This window comes from Grampus griseus (genome assembly GCF_964374135.1).
Source record: "Grampus griseus genome assembly, chromosome: 2".
Lineage (NCBI taxonomy): Eukaryota > Metazoa > Chordata > Mammalia > Artiodactyla > Delphinidae > Grampus > Grampus griseus.
In genome coordinates this window covers 120,991,005-121,005,838 of record NC_139018.1, presented here as the reverse complement: position 1 = coordinate 121,005,838, position 14,834 = coordinate 120,991,005, and the positions used below count along the sequence as shown (strand labels likewise).

General features: G+C 43.6%; 1 protein-coding gene across 1 annotated transcript in view; it reads right to left on the bottom strand.

Annotated features, from left to right (window-relative positions):
• CHRNA7 (cholinergic receptor nicotinic alpha 7 subunit) overlaps window positions 1-14,834 on the bottom strand; it is a gene marked incomplete at both ends in the record, with an annotated part of 127,445 nt that overhangs the window by 66,108 nt on the left and 46,503 nt on the right. Inside the window, one exon of the mRNA XM_082648143.1 lies at window positions 2,779-2,888. Within this exon, the coding sequence (XP_082504269.1) occupies window positions 2,779-2,888 (110 nt within the window). The remainder of the gene's footprint in view (window positions 1-2,778; window positions 2,889-14,834) is intronic.

Here is a 14,834-nt window from a genome sequence, read left to right as displayed (position 1 = left end):
GCCCGTTGCCTTCCGCCGCATCTCACGGAGCAGACAAGCAGCCACGCGGGCCCAGCCAGCCCACAGCATGGCGAGAAATTATCTGCGCTGTGTTTCTTCCTTAAGCCACTAAGCTCAGGGTCATGTGTTAATTTGTTAAGCAGCAAAAGATAACTGGCGCCGTGTCTACGACTGGCTTCAATAGCTTCCGTAACCTGCTTAGCCCTCGCTGCGCTCACGTGGACGCGCAGCCATATAGTTAGCAGTTACTTCAGGTAAAAAATCCTGTATCTCATTTCTCGGAAGAAAACTAACGCAGAAGAGGAGGCAGCCTCTACAGATCCCGTGGCAGAGGCTGGCAGACTCATTCAATAGGGATACGGGACTGAGAGGCAGGAGGAAGATGGCTATTTGGAGCTTCAGGGGATACAGGAGAGGAAGAAGGGGAAGCATTACTCCTGGGGGCCGGGTCCCAGGTGTCATCCATCAGACGGAGACCGCTGTATCTTTGCTCCTTGAAATTCAGGTATGTATAGAATACTCGGTAACTCTTCATTAGCCAAAATATTAGGAACTCCAAACATTTTTTTTTTTTTTTTGGTACGCGGGCCTCTCACTGCTGTGGCCTCTCCCATTGCGGAGCACAGGCTCTGGACACGCAGGCTCAGCGGCCATGGCTCACGGGCCCAGCCGCTCTGTGGCATGTGGGGTCTTCCCGGACCGGGGCATGAACCCGTGTCCCCTGCATCGGCAGGCGGACTCTCAACCACTGCGCCACCAGGGAAGCCCCAGAACTCCAAACATTTTATTTATTGGTGTTTAAGGTCTTACAGATAAGCCATAAGACCCATCTCTTAAAGCCTCATTCTTAAGATTCTACCATATTATAGTATTTATTCTTGATTTCAGATAAAAAAACTGAATTGAGAATAATGGAAAACATTATTGGTATTTCTTTTTAAATTGTCAAACCCGTCTTACTTGAAGCAGAAATCCTCATCATCAGGCCTGTGAGCACATGACTGCCATTAGTGAATGTTTACTCTTTGCCAAGTACCACCCAAGCATGCCATGTACATCTGCAGTCATCCTTCCAAACTCTGCGAGGCTGGCATTTCCCCCACCGGGCAAAGGAGGAATCTGAGACTTACAGACATAGTAAACATTATGGTTAAGATTTACACCCAGACTTGTTCAATCCTAACCCTTTGTCCTTAAGCAGTCAACGGCAATGCCCCTGTAATAGGCTGAATTGTGTTCCCCCAAAAGTCATCGGTTGAAGTCCTAATCCACATGCCCAAGTATCTCTGAGCGAAACTGTATTTGGAGATAGTCTTTAAAGAGGTAACTAAGTTAAAATGAGGTCACTAGAATAGGCCCTAATCCAACATGATTAATGTCTTTATAAGAAGAGATGAGGACACAGACACACACAGAGGGAAGACCTTGTGAGGACATAGGGAGAAGGTGGCCATCTGCAAGCCAAGGAGAGAGGCCTCAGGAGAAACCAACCCTGCAGACACCTGGATCTGGGACTTCCAGCCTCCAAGAGAAAATAAATTTCTCTGAGAAAATAAATTTCTGTTGTTTAAGTCAACCAGTCTGCGGTATTTTGTTCTAGCAGCCCTGGGCAACTAACATAGCCACCCCCAGGAAACAGATGAGCCAAGGAGAAGGCATGGGGACTCCTGTGCTTCTACTCAGTTGGGATCACTTACTCTGACCTGAGACATCTTTCAAAGCTCAGCTGCCTGAACTAATTTAAGAAACTGAAGAGTGGCAGCAAATCAGAAGAGGTGTAGTCTTCTAGAGACAGGCCCAAGGATTCAAATGAAATGTGATGTCAGTAAGAAAGAAAAACAATTAAAAGGGAAAACAAGACTCGGAATACCCAGCCTTCTGGAAGGAGCCAGTGCAGGACAAACACAACAGCTGGTCCCGGGGGGGTGACCGTGGGGCAGTGGCCGATGGCAGCACTGTTTCCTGAGTCAGAAGGGTACTTGGCTTCCTTCTTGTCCAGGTGGGACCAGAGGCAGCAGCCATCACTAGGAAATATCTTTCTTGTATATTAAGCTGGTTATCCCATCCTAAGCCTTATTAGAAAGAAAGGTGCTGGGTTCCCTTTTGTGACTATGCAGTTTAGCAAATAATTTAATGCTTCTAGAAATTTACCCTACCTGGATATCTGCCTTCTGGGCTTCCACTCTACAAATCAGACAGCTTTGGATGACTAATGAATCCTTCCTTTCCTGACCTCAGGAGAAGGACTACATTTATTAGAACATGACTGCTATCTGTCTGTCTTCTGTCAGGTACAAGCTTCTGAGTGTGGCTAGAGATGACAGTCTCCTGTGCTCAGCTGCCCCACAGGGCTCTCCCAATGCCCAAAGGACACTGCATCAAATGAGGACCTGGGTCCCAGAAAGTGGACTCCAGCCATGAGTCCCGTTGACCAGCAACTTCTCATGCTGTGACTGTAACTGCTGTCATTCAGGGGCAAAGGTATGGCCACAAGCAAAAATGTCTCAGTGCCAACATGCACACAAGTACCTACACACCTGTAATGCACAGCCCTGTGGACATGGCCGTCGGGGGCAGTGTGCTGGGTGCTGCAGGCCTGCGTGCCAGGACAGAGAACGCTGGACGTGGGACAGAGATGCTTCCTACAAAGCCTCGTGGGGATCCACAGTCCCAAGTTACAGATAATGTACTGGCATTGCTATAAAATACTCAAATATGTTTGATTGTTAAACACGTCCAAAAATAAACTCATTTTTCTGCTTTGTCCACCGTGCTTACCTGTTGTAGAGGAGAATGTCTGGCTTCCAAATCTGGCCATCTGGGAAACGAACCGTCTTCACGCCTGGATACTCTGACATATTCCACTGTAAATAGTGATCCATCCAAGACTGACAAACACAGAGGGCGGCATTAGCAGCACTTTGCTTCCTTGCCTGCTAATATATCTTATAAGAGATTATTAGATAAGTTCAAAACCAAAAAGAGTTCCAGACACTTATTTACATAATTGAGTTGCTATCTGTAAAATATATGGAAACTGGGAATTAAATAACCCCTTACAAAATGACCATGAATAGCAAAAAAATCACATTTAAGATCCTGCTGTCACCATGACCACAGTCAGAGGGTAGCATTAAAGTTAATTCCAGTTCACTGAATGCCCCCGAGCCTTCCCCTCCCATAGCAGATGGGTTCTTTCCTAGCCAAATGAAGAACTGTTTTGCCTTCAAAGTTTTCCATTGTAAAGACACTTTGGACAAATAAATTCATTATTGCAATTAGAACAAGAACCAAGCTGGAAAAATGAAGAATATTTATTTCCATGAAACAACTTCGTGCAGCTGCGGGGGTACCTCTCAGAAATTTCTAAGGCACTGTTTTTGGATTTGAATTATTATTTTCATGTAGGAATAGTGCTTCTGACACCACAACTCAAAAATGCAAACATGGGTGCTGGCAGTAAAACAATGAATCAGCACATGAGGGTACAGGAAATATTTATAAACACGTGAACACAGGTGCATCTCTTTGGGGCTAGGCCTGAAATTGGCTCTTGAGGGATCTTTGTGAGATGAAGGCCCATGTCTGGGGTCCTCCGCGCCAGGACTGTGCACCCCAGAGCTACCTGGGGTCCACTAGCTCTGTAAAGACTGCCCAGGTAGGACCCCACCTGCACTGCTGGACAACCAGCACCACCCAGCCAGGACCGCAGGGCTGCTGGGTTTGGACTCATCAGCTCCTACAGGTGTGCATAATCAGAGCAGACCCAGTAAAGGCCCCCATCCTGTATTCAGTCCCCCTGGGGCCACCTGCTCTGGAGCTCAAACTTTCTCAGATTAAAAAGGTATGTGATGCAACACCCCAAGCTGGTCCAGGGACAGCTCCCTATAATCAATCATTATTTCTGCAGCAAAACATGCATATTTTTACTGAGAAAATAAATGCATATCAATATCAGTTTGATGTAAAGTTATAAAAACAAAACCAAACCAAAAATCCTGTCACGTTCAGAGTTGCTGAGATTTGAGAATTGCAGCCAAGGGGCTGTGGGTCTAGAGCTACTGAAACTTGCAGCAGGGGTCAAAGGGCATGTCCCAGAGATCCCACCATCCTCTGGAAAGGGCAGGCAAGCATCCCAGTTCTGGGCCTACCTGAAGTCAGGCAAGAAGGAATATGCAGGCAAGTAACAGCATTTCACAGCCATGGACCATGGAAAGGAGGGTGTATTGCTACCTAACGTGCTGAAGTATCATCTGGGGCATTTAGGATAGAGATCCACCAGGCTGATGTTTCTAATTAGACATGTGCAGCTGGGGAGGGTCTCTCCCACCCTCACCCTGCTGTGACAGGACAGCGCAGCACCCAGAAAGAGCCAGACCTGTTCGAGCGGTTTTGCAGGAAGGCCTGGGTACCAGCCATGCTGTGTCCACTCCAGCAGCTCCAACTCTGCCCCATTTGCCCAGCGCTCCCTTCTTTCCTCTCCCTTGCTCTGGGCATAAGCCTTTATGTGCCCAACATCTGTGCTTTCCTGACCAAGTCCTCATATCCAGCCCTGGGATGCTTCTCTGGCAGCTGATTATCACAGAGCCTTACACTGTCACCTTCCCCACCATGCTGCTCAGGGCCCCAGTGCCCCAAGAACTGCCCAGGAAGGTAGGTGTGACAGGCAGACACCCATCTCCTCTGCCTGCTGAAATGATGGCCACAGGGCAAGGGGAAGCAGGGAAGAGGGAGCACTCTGTTGGTCAAACTCAAACCTCTCCTAAGGGTACCTGATCTGAGCTGCAGGAAGCCTCCCTGGCAATTCCTCACCCCTCCTGTCTCCCCAGCTCCCTGTGCCCCAGGGCATGTATCCCGGCCATCCTGCTCACTCAGTGTCTGCTATGTGTACCATGCTCACCAGGATGCCAGGATGCCAGCATTACTATCCCTATTTACAAGAGAAATCTGAGGCCCAGAGAAGTGATATATTTTTTGCTGGTCACTGGATCAGGATTCAGAACGGCATTATTTGACTTCAAGCTGGGTGACTCCTGGGCTCTACCGTGGTTGGTTCTTCCCATCCAATCTGTCTGCACAGGCAGATTCTGCACCCCAACAAGGTGGGCTGCTCATCATCCCTGAAGGCACTGCCCTTCTGGGGCTCTTCCTTAGTCCAAAGCCAAGCTGGGTCTCTCCCACCCTCACGGCAGAAAGGGGGGCTACCGGGAGCTTTGGAATCAGACAGGCGGGTTTGTACCAAGGTTCCGGCAGAGAAGAACTGAGCTCTAGCAGGTAAACCACCCTCTCTGTGCTGCAGTTTGCTCATATGTGTCACACCTCATCAGGCTCTGTAAGGATGCAATGAGATAGTGTCACAGCAGGTAAGTCACATGGCCCTGGGAGGCACGTGATACATGATGGCTTTAAAAGGAAGAGGGAACCCTCCCTTTCACAAAATCTCAGAGGACATGAGAACTGTAATAACTGAGCTGCAGCCAAAGGTGGAGAGAGCAAGGGCCAGCTCAGTGTCAGGAGGTGGATGGAGCAGGAACCTTGGTGCTGCGTTGTCCTGGATTTGCATGAAGATTTCTTAAGAATGGATGTGGAGGGGCTTCCCTGGTGGTGCAGTGGTTGAGGGTCCGCCTGCCGATGCAGGGAACACGGGTTCATGCCCCAGTCCGGGAAGATCCCACGTGCCGCGGAGCGGCTGGGCCTGTGAGCCATGGCCACTGGGCCTGTGTGTCTGGAGCCTGTGCTCCGCAACGGGAGAGGCCACAACAGTGAGAGGTCCGCATACCACAAAAGAAAAAAAAAAAAAAAAAAGAATGGATGTAGAAAGGGGCCCATAAACAAGTGGGGTGGGGGGGAGTTTCTATCCTCCAAAGTACTGACTGTCCACTCAGATTGCAAGCCCCGGCAAGGCAGAGGCACTGAGCAAACAGACAGCAGCTGGCACGGCTTCCACACATGGGCACCTGGAAACAGGCATGAACCTAGAAACGCCAACCCTCCCAGAGCTTCCCGTCAGAAGAGGCTGCACTTTGCATTCTCTCCCTATTTCTGTGTGATTCCTTCTCATTAAGTCATCAAGATACGATTACATGGGACGCTTAAGGGGAAACGCAGGGGAGGAAGGGGCCCTTGATCTAAGATGCACAGTAAGAATCCCACTCTTTCAGGGGTCTGAGAACTGGCCCTATTACAACCTGCCTTGGGCCCACAGGAAACTCTTTTTAAATGTGTGTGTGCACACTTGCATGGAAATATTTAATGCAAGAAAGAAAGAAAGCAGAGAGTGAGAGCAAGTGAATGAAAGAGAAGAAAGGGAAAGTTTACTTCATTAAAAAAAAATACAGTATGGTATAATAAGAAATATATTTGGTCTTTTTCCTTGGTTCCTGGCACAGAGCTCCTAAAACCCTGGGAACTTCCTGAGTGATCAGATGTCTTTTAAGCATATTTTTTATACTAATGAGTTGTCTTAGGGTGGGGCCCCTAGTCAGCCTCAGGCCAGCAGAATGCCTCTGGTCACCGGAAAGATCAACCCTGCATTAGAGGGTGGGAACCCTTATCCCCACCCCACCCCTATCTCTGGGAAGAGAAGAGAGGCTGGAGACTGGGTTATGAAACTCTGAACAATAAGGCTGACATTGTAAAGCAACTATACTCCAATAAAAATTAATAATAAATAAATAAACAAATGATGCTGTTGGAGCAGGAAAAAAAAAACAAAAAACAAGGCTGGTGACCACATCAAGGTGCAGGGACACAGTGGCTGGGGAGGGGAGACAGAAGTTCTACTTCTCGCCTCATACCTGCCCTGGCATCTCCTCCTTCAGCTGTGCATGAGCTGCATCCTTTATAATAAATTGGAAACATAGATGAAGGTTTCTCTTGAGTTCCAGGAGCTGTTCTAGGAAAATACTGTACCCAAGCGGGGTGTGGTGGGAACGTCCAATTTGAACTCAGCTGGACAGAAGTGTGGGTTGCCTGGCTCCCCCATCTGCAGTTTGTGTCTCAAGTGGGGACGGTTTGTGGGACTGAGCCCTTACCTCGAGGGACTGCACGCTAACTCAGAATAAAACTGAACTGCTGGACACCAAGGTCGAGTCCCGAGAATCACAGAACCAGCTATTGGATGGGCAGACGCCAAGTGCCTGGTGTCAGGAAACACCTCACACACACATGCTCTGAACATTCTTTCCGTCAACTGTTTTGATCAGAGGAAGAGAGTGGGCCTCCTCCTTCCTTCTGCCCTAAAACTTTCTTCTTTCAGTGGGACACAGTGATTGAAACACCACCCTTACCTGTGGGTTACTCTTATGGCCCTAAGCAAGCCACCGACATCTCATCTATGAGAATAACGTATGGCATTTCTATTTGTCAGAGAAAAGTGATAAAGAATGCAGAAATGAAGAAGTAAGCATTTTAGAAATAAATATGGTTTAGAATCTAATCCATCATTAGAATTAGGAGGTAAAAGATAAGCATAAGAAGGATGGGAAACCTGAAACCAGAAGAATGGTCAAAATTCCAAAATTAAAGACAACAGATTTTTTTTTAAAGCAACTACAAGTCTCTGGATGGCTCAAATGTCTCTTTAGAAACTGAAATGGCTTCTCGTAGATTAAATCAGATTATGTCTGACAGGCCTCCCCAAATGATAAAACTAATCTGCCGAGAAAATACACTAACTGCTTCCTCGTCCTGTGAAGATAGAGGTAAACAGAAAGATCAGACACGTTCTCTTCCTTCAGGTTATCTAAATAACTGGAAAGTCCTACAAATCAAGGGCAGGTAAGAGAAAGGAAAACACAATCAACAAACTGTAGGTCAAAGAGAATGTTTTCTCTGTTTCTCTTTTTGAATGTATAGAAAATCCATCATTTGTGTAATATTGACCTCAGAGTTGAAATACCTAGAGAAAAGATTATGTGGATTCAGGTTTTCAGAACAGGAATTCAGCAACATGAAATGAGAGGAGAGAAAAACCAGTTGCTGAGAGCAATTTCCTGGGTCCTCTGTCCCCTCCTGTCCACATTTCTGCCCTCCCTCCCTGGGGACTCTGGCCTTGACCGTCTTCAGCATGGAGCCTCACTTCTTGTCTGTCCCCATAGCTGGGGCAGGCGAGGCTGGTCACCAGTTGGGAGAACACAAAGAGCAGGAATCAAGGTGGTCGTCTTACACATGGCTCTGGGGCAGCTCCCAAGCCTTGTCGGGGTGACATCTGAGTTCCCCATTGGCCATGCTATGGCCACAATAGGAATGCCATGGCTTTCCAGATGGAAACACTGGGTAGGGCAGAGGTTAGATAACTTTTAAGGTCTGCTCTAAATCCAAGATACTTGTGATTCCTTAAAATTCAGCTGGGAGCTACTGTTACAACTGCTCCATGAGCTACAGGTGCCAGATAAATGTGCCACCCAGCTTTATAAGGACATGCGCTACGAAGGCACCCAACTTGTTTTCCACCTGGAAAAGAAGCACTAATTAGCAAGGTCACACCTAGAGACACTCGGGCTCCCTGATCATCACATTCAGAAGAGTTTGTGCCTTTCCTCCTCTCCCTCCCGTTTCTGTAAAGCAGAGATTTCTCCCACCTGCCAACTCCACGGTCTACACAGCTAGCCTGCCTCCTGCCAATTCTCTAGGGAGGTACTTGGTCTTGATATTTGAATCTTCTTTAGAGCGTAAATTACACAGCCGGATTGGAAATGGTTTGCAAGTAGAAACTGGGTCTCATCCTTTTCTGGGCCCCCCTTACATGGCCTAGTTCAATGCTTTCCACAAAGCAGGTGCTTGAAAAGATTAGTTGAATAGGTACATGAGATTAAAAAGTGAGTTTTAAAACAAATGAAGCTGCAGGTGCCTCTGCAAATGCAAGTCTTAATTAGAAATACACTGTGCTTGAAAGAAATTTAGAGGCCTCTGGTGACATCCTCCAAAGCAAGGATGTTTATTTATGGAGAACCTGAACTCAATGCAGTAAGTAATAATCCAGTTACATTTTTCCTGGAAACCAACACCCTTGTAAAAATCACCAAATAATATACATTGCTGAAGATCAATCACTTACTGAGGGCTAAGAAACAGAGACTCAGGGAAACATGACCTCACATGCCAGGGGCAAATTCAGTGTCTCTCTCTCTCCATGAGAAAATTGTCCACAGCAGCTCTGCACTTTAGAGGGCTTGGGAAACAAGCAGTTTTATGTAAAAAAGGAAACATTTGCATTATGCCCCAGGATTCCCAGAGCTATACCTTACATGACAGTCCTGAATGCAGGGGATGGGGGCGGGGGCTGCAGACCTGAAGGCATTACTGGCAATTTATTGACAGATACACTCTTAGAATCTGTGCATTGCATTGTATGCAAATACTTTACCTTGAAAGAAAGAAAAAAAACCCTCTGAACTCTTGAGATCTCCATGAAATATGTGGGTGAAAGGGCACCACTGTCCACTATTCTACTTTGAGCTGCATTTAAAAATAAACTAGATGAATAGATTCCCAGATATGGGATAAAGCAAGTATAGTAAAATGCTAATTATAGAATCCAGGAGGCAGGTATATGGGTGCGTGCTATAAATTCAACTTCTTGGTATAGTTGAAAATTCTCATCAAAATAAACTGGGTAAAAACATTACTCATAATATGTAGTAACCTGGGGGTTAGTGCTTTGCTTACACACAGCCAGATGAAGGTGAGTTTAAGTGAGAATGCAAGTGGAGAGATTGAGGACAGTAGGGCAGGGGTCACTGCTCAGGGGAGCCTTGCCATAAAGGTTAAGAGGAACCAGGAAGTCACCGGGCGGATTTATGGGGACAGACTGCATCATGTCTGTATGCTAATGAGTGGCTCACAGACACTATTATGATGCTCCAGGCGATAGGGGCAGTTGTGAAAGCCCAGCTCTCAGCAGGTGCCAGGAGACAGAGCCAAGCCCACTGAGGAAGGGCTGGCTTCCAGGGGAACACAGACCCTGTACCCCTGGCAAAAGGAGGGAAGCTGGAGTCGGCGGGCACAGGTGTGCAGGTGGGATCCACACACTGAAGAACGTTGCTTTAAATCCTGCAGGGGAGACTCTCAAAGGTTCCTACTTTATTCACTACAGGAAAGTTCTGCAAGGGGTCTGAGACGTAGCTAAGGGTACCCCTGGGACAAACAGCAGACAGTGTGAAGTAAATCCATTTTCTGTTTTCTATCCCTCAATATCCACTTGTAGCCAACTAAAACTCACCTGCCCAAGAATTGCCTGGGAGCATCCTTTGCCTCCATGTTGAAGTATCCCCCTCCCACTTCACAAATAAAGACCTATTTCCCTTTTCTCAACTCTTACCTAGGGACACTGACCCAAGAAGCAAGAAAAAGTCCATTCAAAATACCAGTGTCTATGTCAATTTTGTTAAAAATTTGGGTGACAAATACTTTCAAAGGTCAGATGCATTTTAATTCTTTAAATTCTTTGTTTTCAGCAAAATTGAAGGAGAAACTAATCAAGTTGTCCACTGATACACGTTGATGAAAACTCATTATTTTTGGCATGTAATCTGTAAGAAGTTCAAGGAACTGAATAAACCTGTTGTTACAAAGTACCTTTCATTCTGAACTATACGTTACTACATCTATTTTTAAAAGTTATAGAATTGATAGTGAAATCTGTATCGATGTCTCAGTTTTAGCAATAAAAATGTCATCTATGAATACATTAATGAATTTAAAATAAAGCCCCATCTTTTTTTCTTTTTTTTTCTTTTTTTATACAGCAGGCTCTTATTAGTCAACCATTTTATATGCATCAGTGTATACACGTCAATCCCAATCTCCCAATTCATCACATCACCACCACCACCACCACACCACTTTCCCCCGTTGGTGTCCATACGTTTGTTCTCTACATCTGTGTCTCAGTTTCTGCCCTGCAAACCAGTTCATCTGTACCATTTTTCTAGGTTCCACATATATGCATTAATATACGATATTTGTTTTTCTCTTTCTGACTTACTTCACTCTGTATGACAGTCTCTAGATCCATCCACGTCTCTACAAATGACCCAATTTCGTTCCCTTTTATGGCTGAGTAATACTCCATTGTACATATGTACCACTTCTCCTTTATCCATTCATCTGTCGATGGGCATTGAGGTTGCTTCCATGAACTGGCTATTGTAAATAGAGCTGCAATAAACATTGGGGGGCATGTGTCTCTTTGAATTATGGTTTTCTCTGGGTATATGCCCAGTAGTGGGATTGCTGGGTCATACGGTAATTCTATTTTTAGTTTTTTAAGGAACCTCAATACTATTCTGCATAGTGGCTGTATCAATTTACATTCCCACAAACAGTACAAAAGGGTTCCCTTTTCTCCACACCCTCTCCAGCATTTCTTGTCTGTAGATTTTCTGATGATGCCCATTCTAACTGCTGTGAGGTGATACCTCATTGTAGTTTTGATTTGCATTTCTCTAATAATTAGTGATGCTGAGCAGCTTTTCATGTGCTTTTTGGCCAACAGTTTGTATTCTTTGAAGAAAAGTCTATTTAGGTTTTCTGCCCATTTTTGGATTGGGTTGTTTATTTCTTTAACATTGAGCTGTATGAGTTGTTTATATATTTTGGAGATAAATCCTATCTCCGTTGATTCGTTTGCAAATATTTTCTCCCATTCTGAGGGTTGTCTTTTCATCTTGTTTATGGTTTCCTTTGCTGTGCAAAAGCTTTGAAGTTTCATTAGATACCATTTGTTTATTTTTGTTTTTATTTCCATTACTCTAAGAGGTGGATCAAAAAAGATCTTGCTGTGATTTATATCAAAGAGTGTTCTTCCTGTGTTTTCCTCTAAGAGTTTTATAGTGTCCAGTCTTACATTTAGGTCTCAAATTCATTTTGAGTTTATTTTGGTGTATGGTGTTAGGGAGTGTTCTAATTTCAGTCTTCCACATGTAGCTGTCCAGTTTTCCCTGCACCACTTATTGAAGAGACTGTCTTTTCGCCATTGTATATCTTTGCCTCCTTTGTCATAGATTAGTTGACCATAGGTGCCTGGGTTTATCTCTGGGCTTTCTATCTTGTTCCACTGATCTATATTTCTGTTTCTGTGCCAGTACCATATTGTCTTGATTACTGTAGCTTTGTGGTATAGTCTGAAGTCAGGGACTCTGATTCCTCCAGATCCGTTTTTTTCCCTCAAGAGTGCTTTGGCTATTCGGGGTCTTTTGTGTCTCCATACAAATTTAAAGATTTTTTGTTCTAGTTCAGTAAAAAAATGCCATTGGTAATTTGATAGGGATGGCATTGAATCTGCAGATTGCTTTGGGTAGTATAGTCATTATCACAATATTGATTCTTCCAATCCAAGAATATGGTATATCTCTCCAGCTGTTTGTATCATCTTTAATTTCTTTCATCAGCATCTTATAGTTTTCTGCGTACAGGTCTTTTGTCACCCTAGGTAGGTTTATTCCTAGGTATTTTATTTTTTTTGTTGCAGTGGTAAATGGGAGTGTTCCCTTAATTTCTCTTTCAGATTTTTCATCATTAGTGTATAGGAATACAAGAGACTTCTGTGCATTAATTTTGTATCCTGCTACTTTACCAAATTCATTGATTAGCTCTAGTAGTTTTCTGGTGGCATCTTTAGGACTCTCTATGTATAGTACCATGTCATCTGAAAACAGTGACAGTTTTACTCCTTTTCCAATTTGTATTCCTTTTATTTCTTTTTCTTCTCTGATTGCCATGGCTACGACTTCCAGAAACTATGTTGAATAATAGTGGTGAGAGTGGACACCCTTGTCTTGTTCCTGATCTTACAGGAAATGCTTTTAGTTTTTCACCATTGATAATGATGTTTGCTATGGATCTGTCATATATGGCCTTTATTATGTTGAAGTAGGTTCCCTCTATGCCCACTTTCTGGAGAGCTTTTATCATAAACAGGTGTTGAATTTTGTTAAAAGCTTTTTCTGTGTCTATTGAGATGATCATATGGTTTTTATTCTTCAATTTGTTAATATGGTGTATCACATTGATTGACTTGAGTATATTGAAAAATCCTTGCATCCCTGGGATAAATCCCACTTGACCATGGTGTATGATCCTTTTAATGTGTTGTTGGATTCTGTTAGTATTTTTTTGAGGATTTTTGCATCTATATTCATCAGTGATATTGGTCTGTAATTTTCTTTTTTTGTAGTATCTTTGCCTGGTTTTGGTATCAGGGTGATGCTGGCCTCATAAAATGAGTTTGGGAGTGCTCCTTCTTCTGCAATTTTTTGGAAGAGTTTGAGAAGGATGGGTGTTAGCTCTTCTCTAAATGTTTGATAGAATTCGCCTGTGAAGCCATCTGGTCCTGGACTTTTGTTTGTTGGAAGATTTTTAACCACAGTTTCAACTTCATTACTTGTGTTTGGTCTGTTCATATTTTCTATTTCTTCCTCGTTCAGTCTTGGAAGGATATACTTCTCTAAGAATTTATCCATTTCTTCCAGGTTGTCCATTTTATTGGCATAGGGTTGCTTGTAGTAGTCTCTTTGGATGCTTTGTATTTCTGCAGTGTCTGCTGTAACTTCTCCTTTTTCATTTCTAAGTTTATTGATTTGAGTCCTCTCCCTCTTTTTCTTAATGAGTCTGGCTAATGGTTTATCAATTTTGTTTATCTTCTCAAAGAACCAGCTTTTACTTTTATTGATCTTTGCTATTTTCTTTGTTTCTACTTCATTTATTTCTGCTCTGATCTTTATGATTTCTTTCCTTCTGCTAACTTTGAGTTTTGTTTGTTCTTCCTTCTCTAGTTCCTTTAGATGTAAAGTTAGAGTATTTGAAAATTTTGTTTCCTAAGGTAGGCTTGTATAGTTATAAACTTCCCTCTTTGAACTGCTTTTGCTGCATCCCATAGGTTTTTGATAGTCATGTTTTCATTGTCATTTGTCTCTAGGTATTTTTTGATTTCCTCTTTGATTTCTTCAGTGATCTCTTGGTTATTTAGTAATGTATTATTTAGCCTCTATGTGTTTGTGTTTTTTACGTTTTTTTCCCTGTAATTTATTTCTAATCTCATAGCGTAGTGGTCAGAAAAGATGCTTGACATGATTTCAATTTTCTTAAATTTACTGAGGCTGGATTTGTGACCCAAGATGTGATCTATCCTGGAGAATGTTCCATGCGCACTTGAGAAGAAAGTGTAGTCTGCCGTTTTTGGATGGAATGTCCTATAAATATCAATTAAATCTATCTGGTCTATTGTGTCACTTAAAGCTTCTGTTTCCTTATTAATTTTCTGTTTGGATGATCTGTCCATTGGTTTAAGTGAGGTTTTAAAGTCTCCCACTATTAGTGTGTTATTGTCGGTTCCCTCTTTTAGAGCTGTTAGCAGTTGTCTTATGTATTGAGGTGCTCTTATGTTGGGTGCATACACATTTATAAGTTCTATCTTCTTCTTGGATTGATCCCTTGATCATTATGTAGTGCCCTTCCTTGTCTCTTGTAACATTCTTTATTTTTAAGTCTATTTTATCTGATATGAGTATAGCTACTCCAGCTTTCTTTTGATTTCCACTTGCATGGAATATCTTTTTCCAACCCCTGACTTTCAGTCTGTATGTGTTCCTAGGTCTGAAGTGGATCTCTTGTAAACAGCATATATATGGGTCTTGTTTTTGTATCTATTTAGCAAGCCTGTGTCTTTTGGTTGGAGCATTTAATCCATTCACGTTTAAGGTAATTATCAATATGTATGTTCCTATTACCATTTTCTTAATTGTGTTGGGTTTGGCTTCTTAGGCCCTTTTCTTCTCTGTGTTTCCCACTTAGAGAAGTTCCTTTAGCATTTGTTGTAGAGCTGGTTTGGTGGT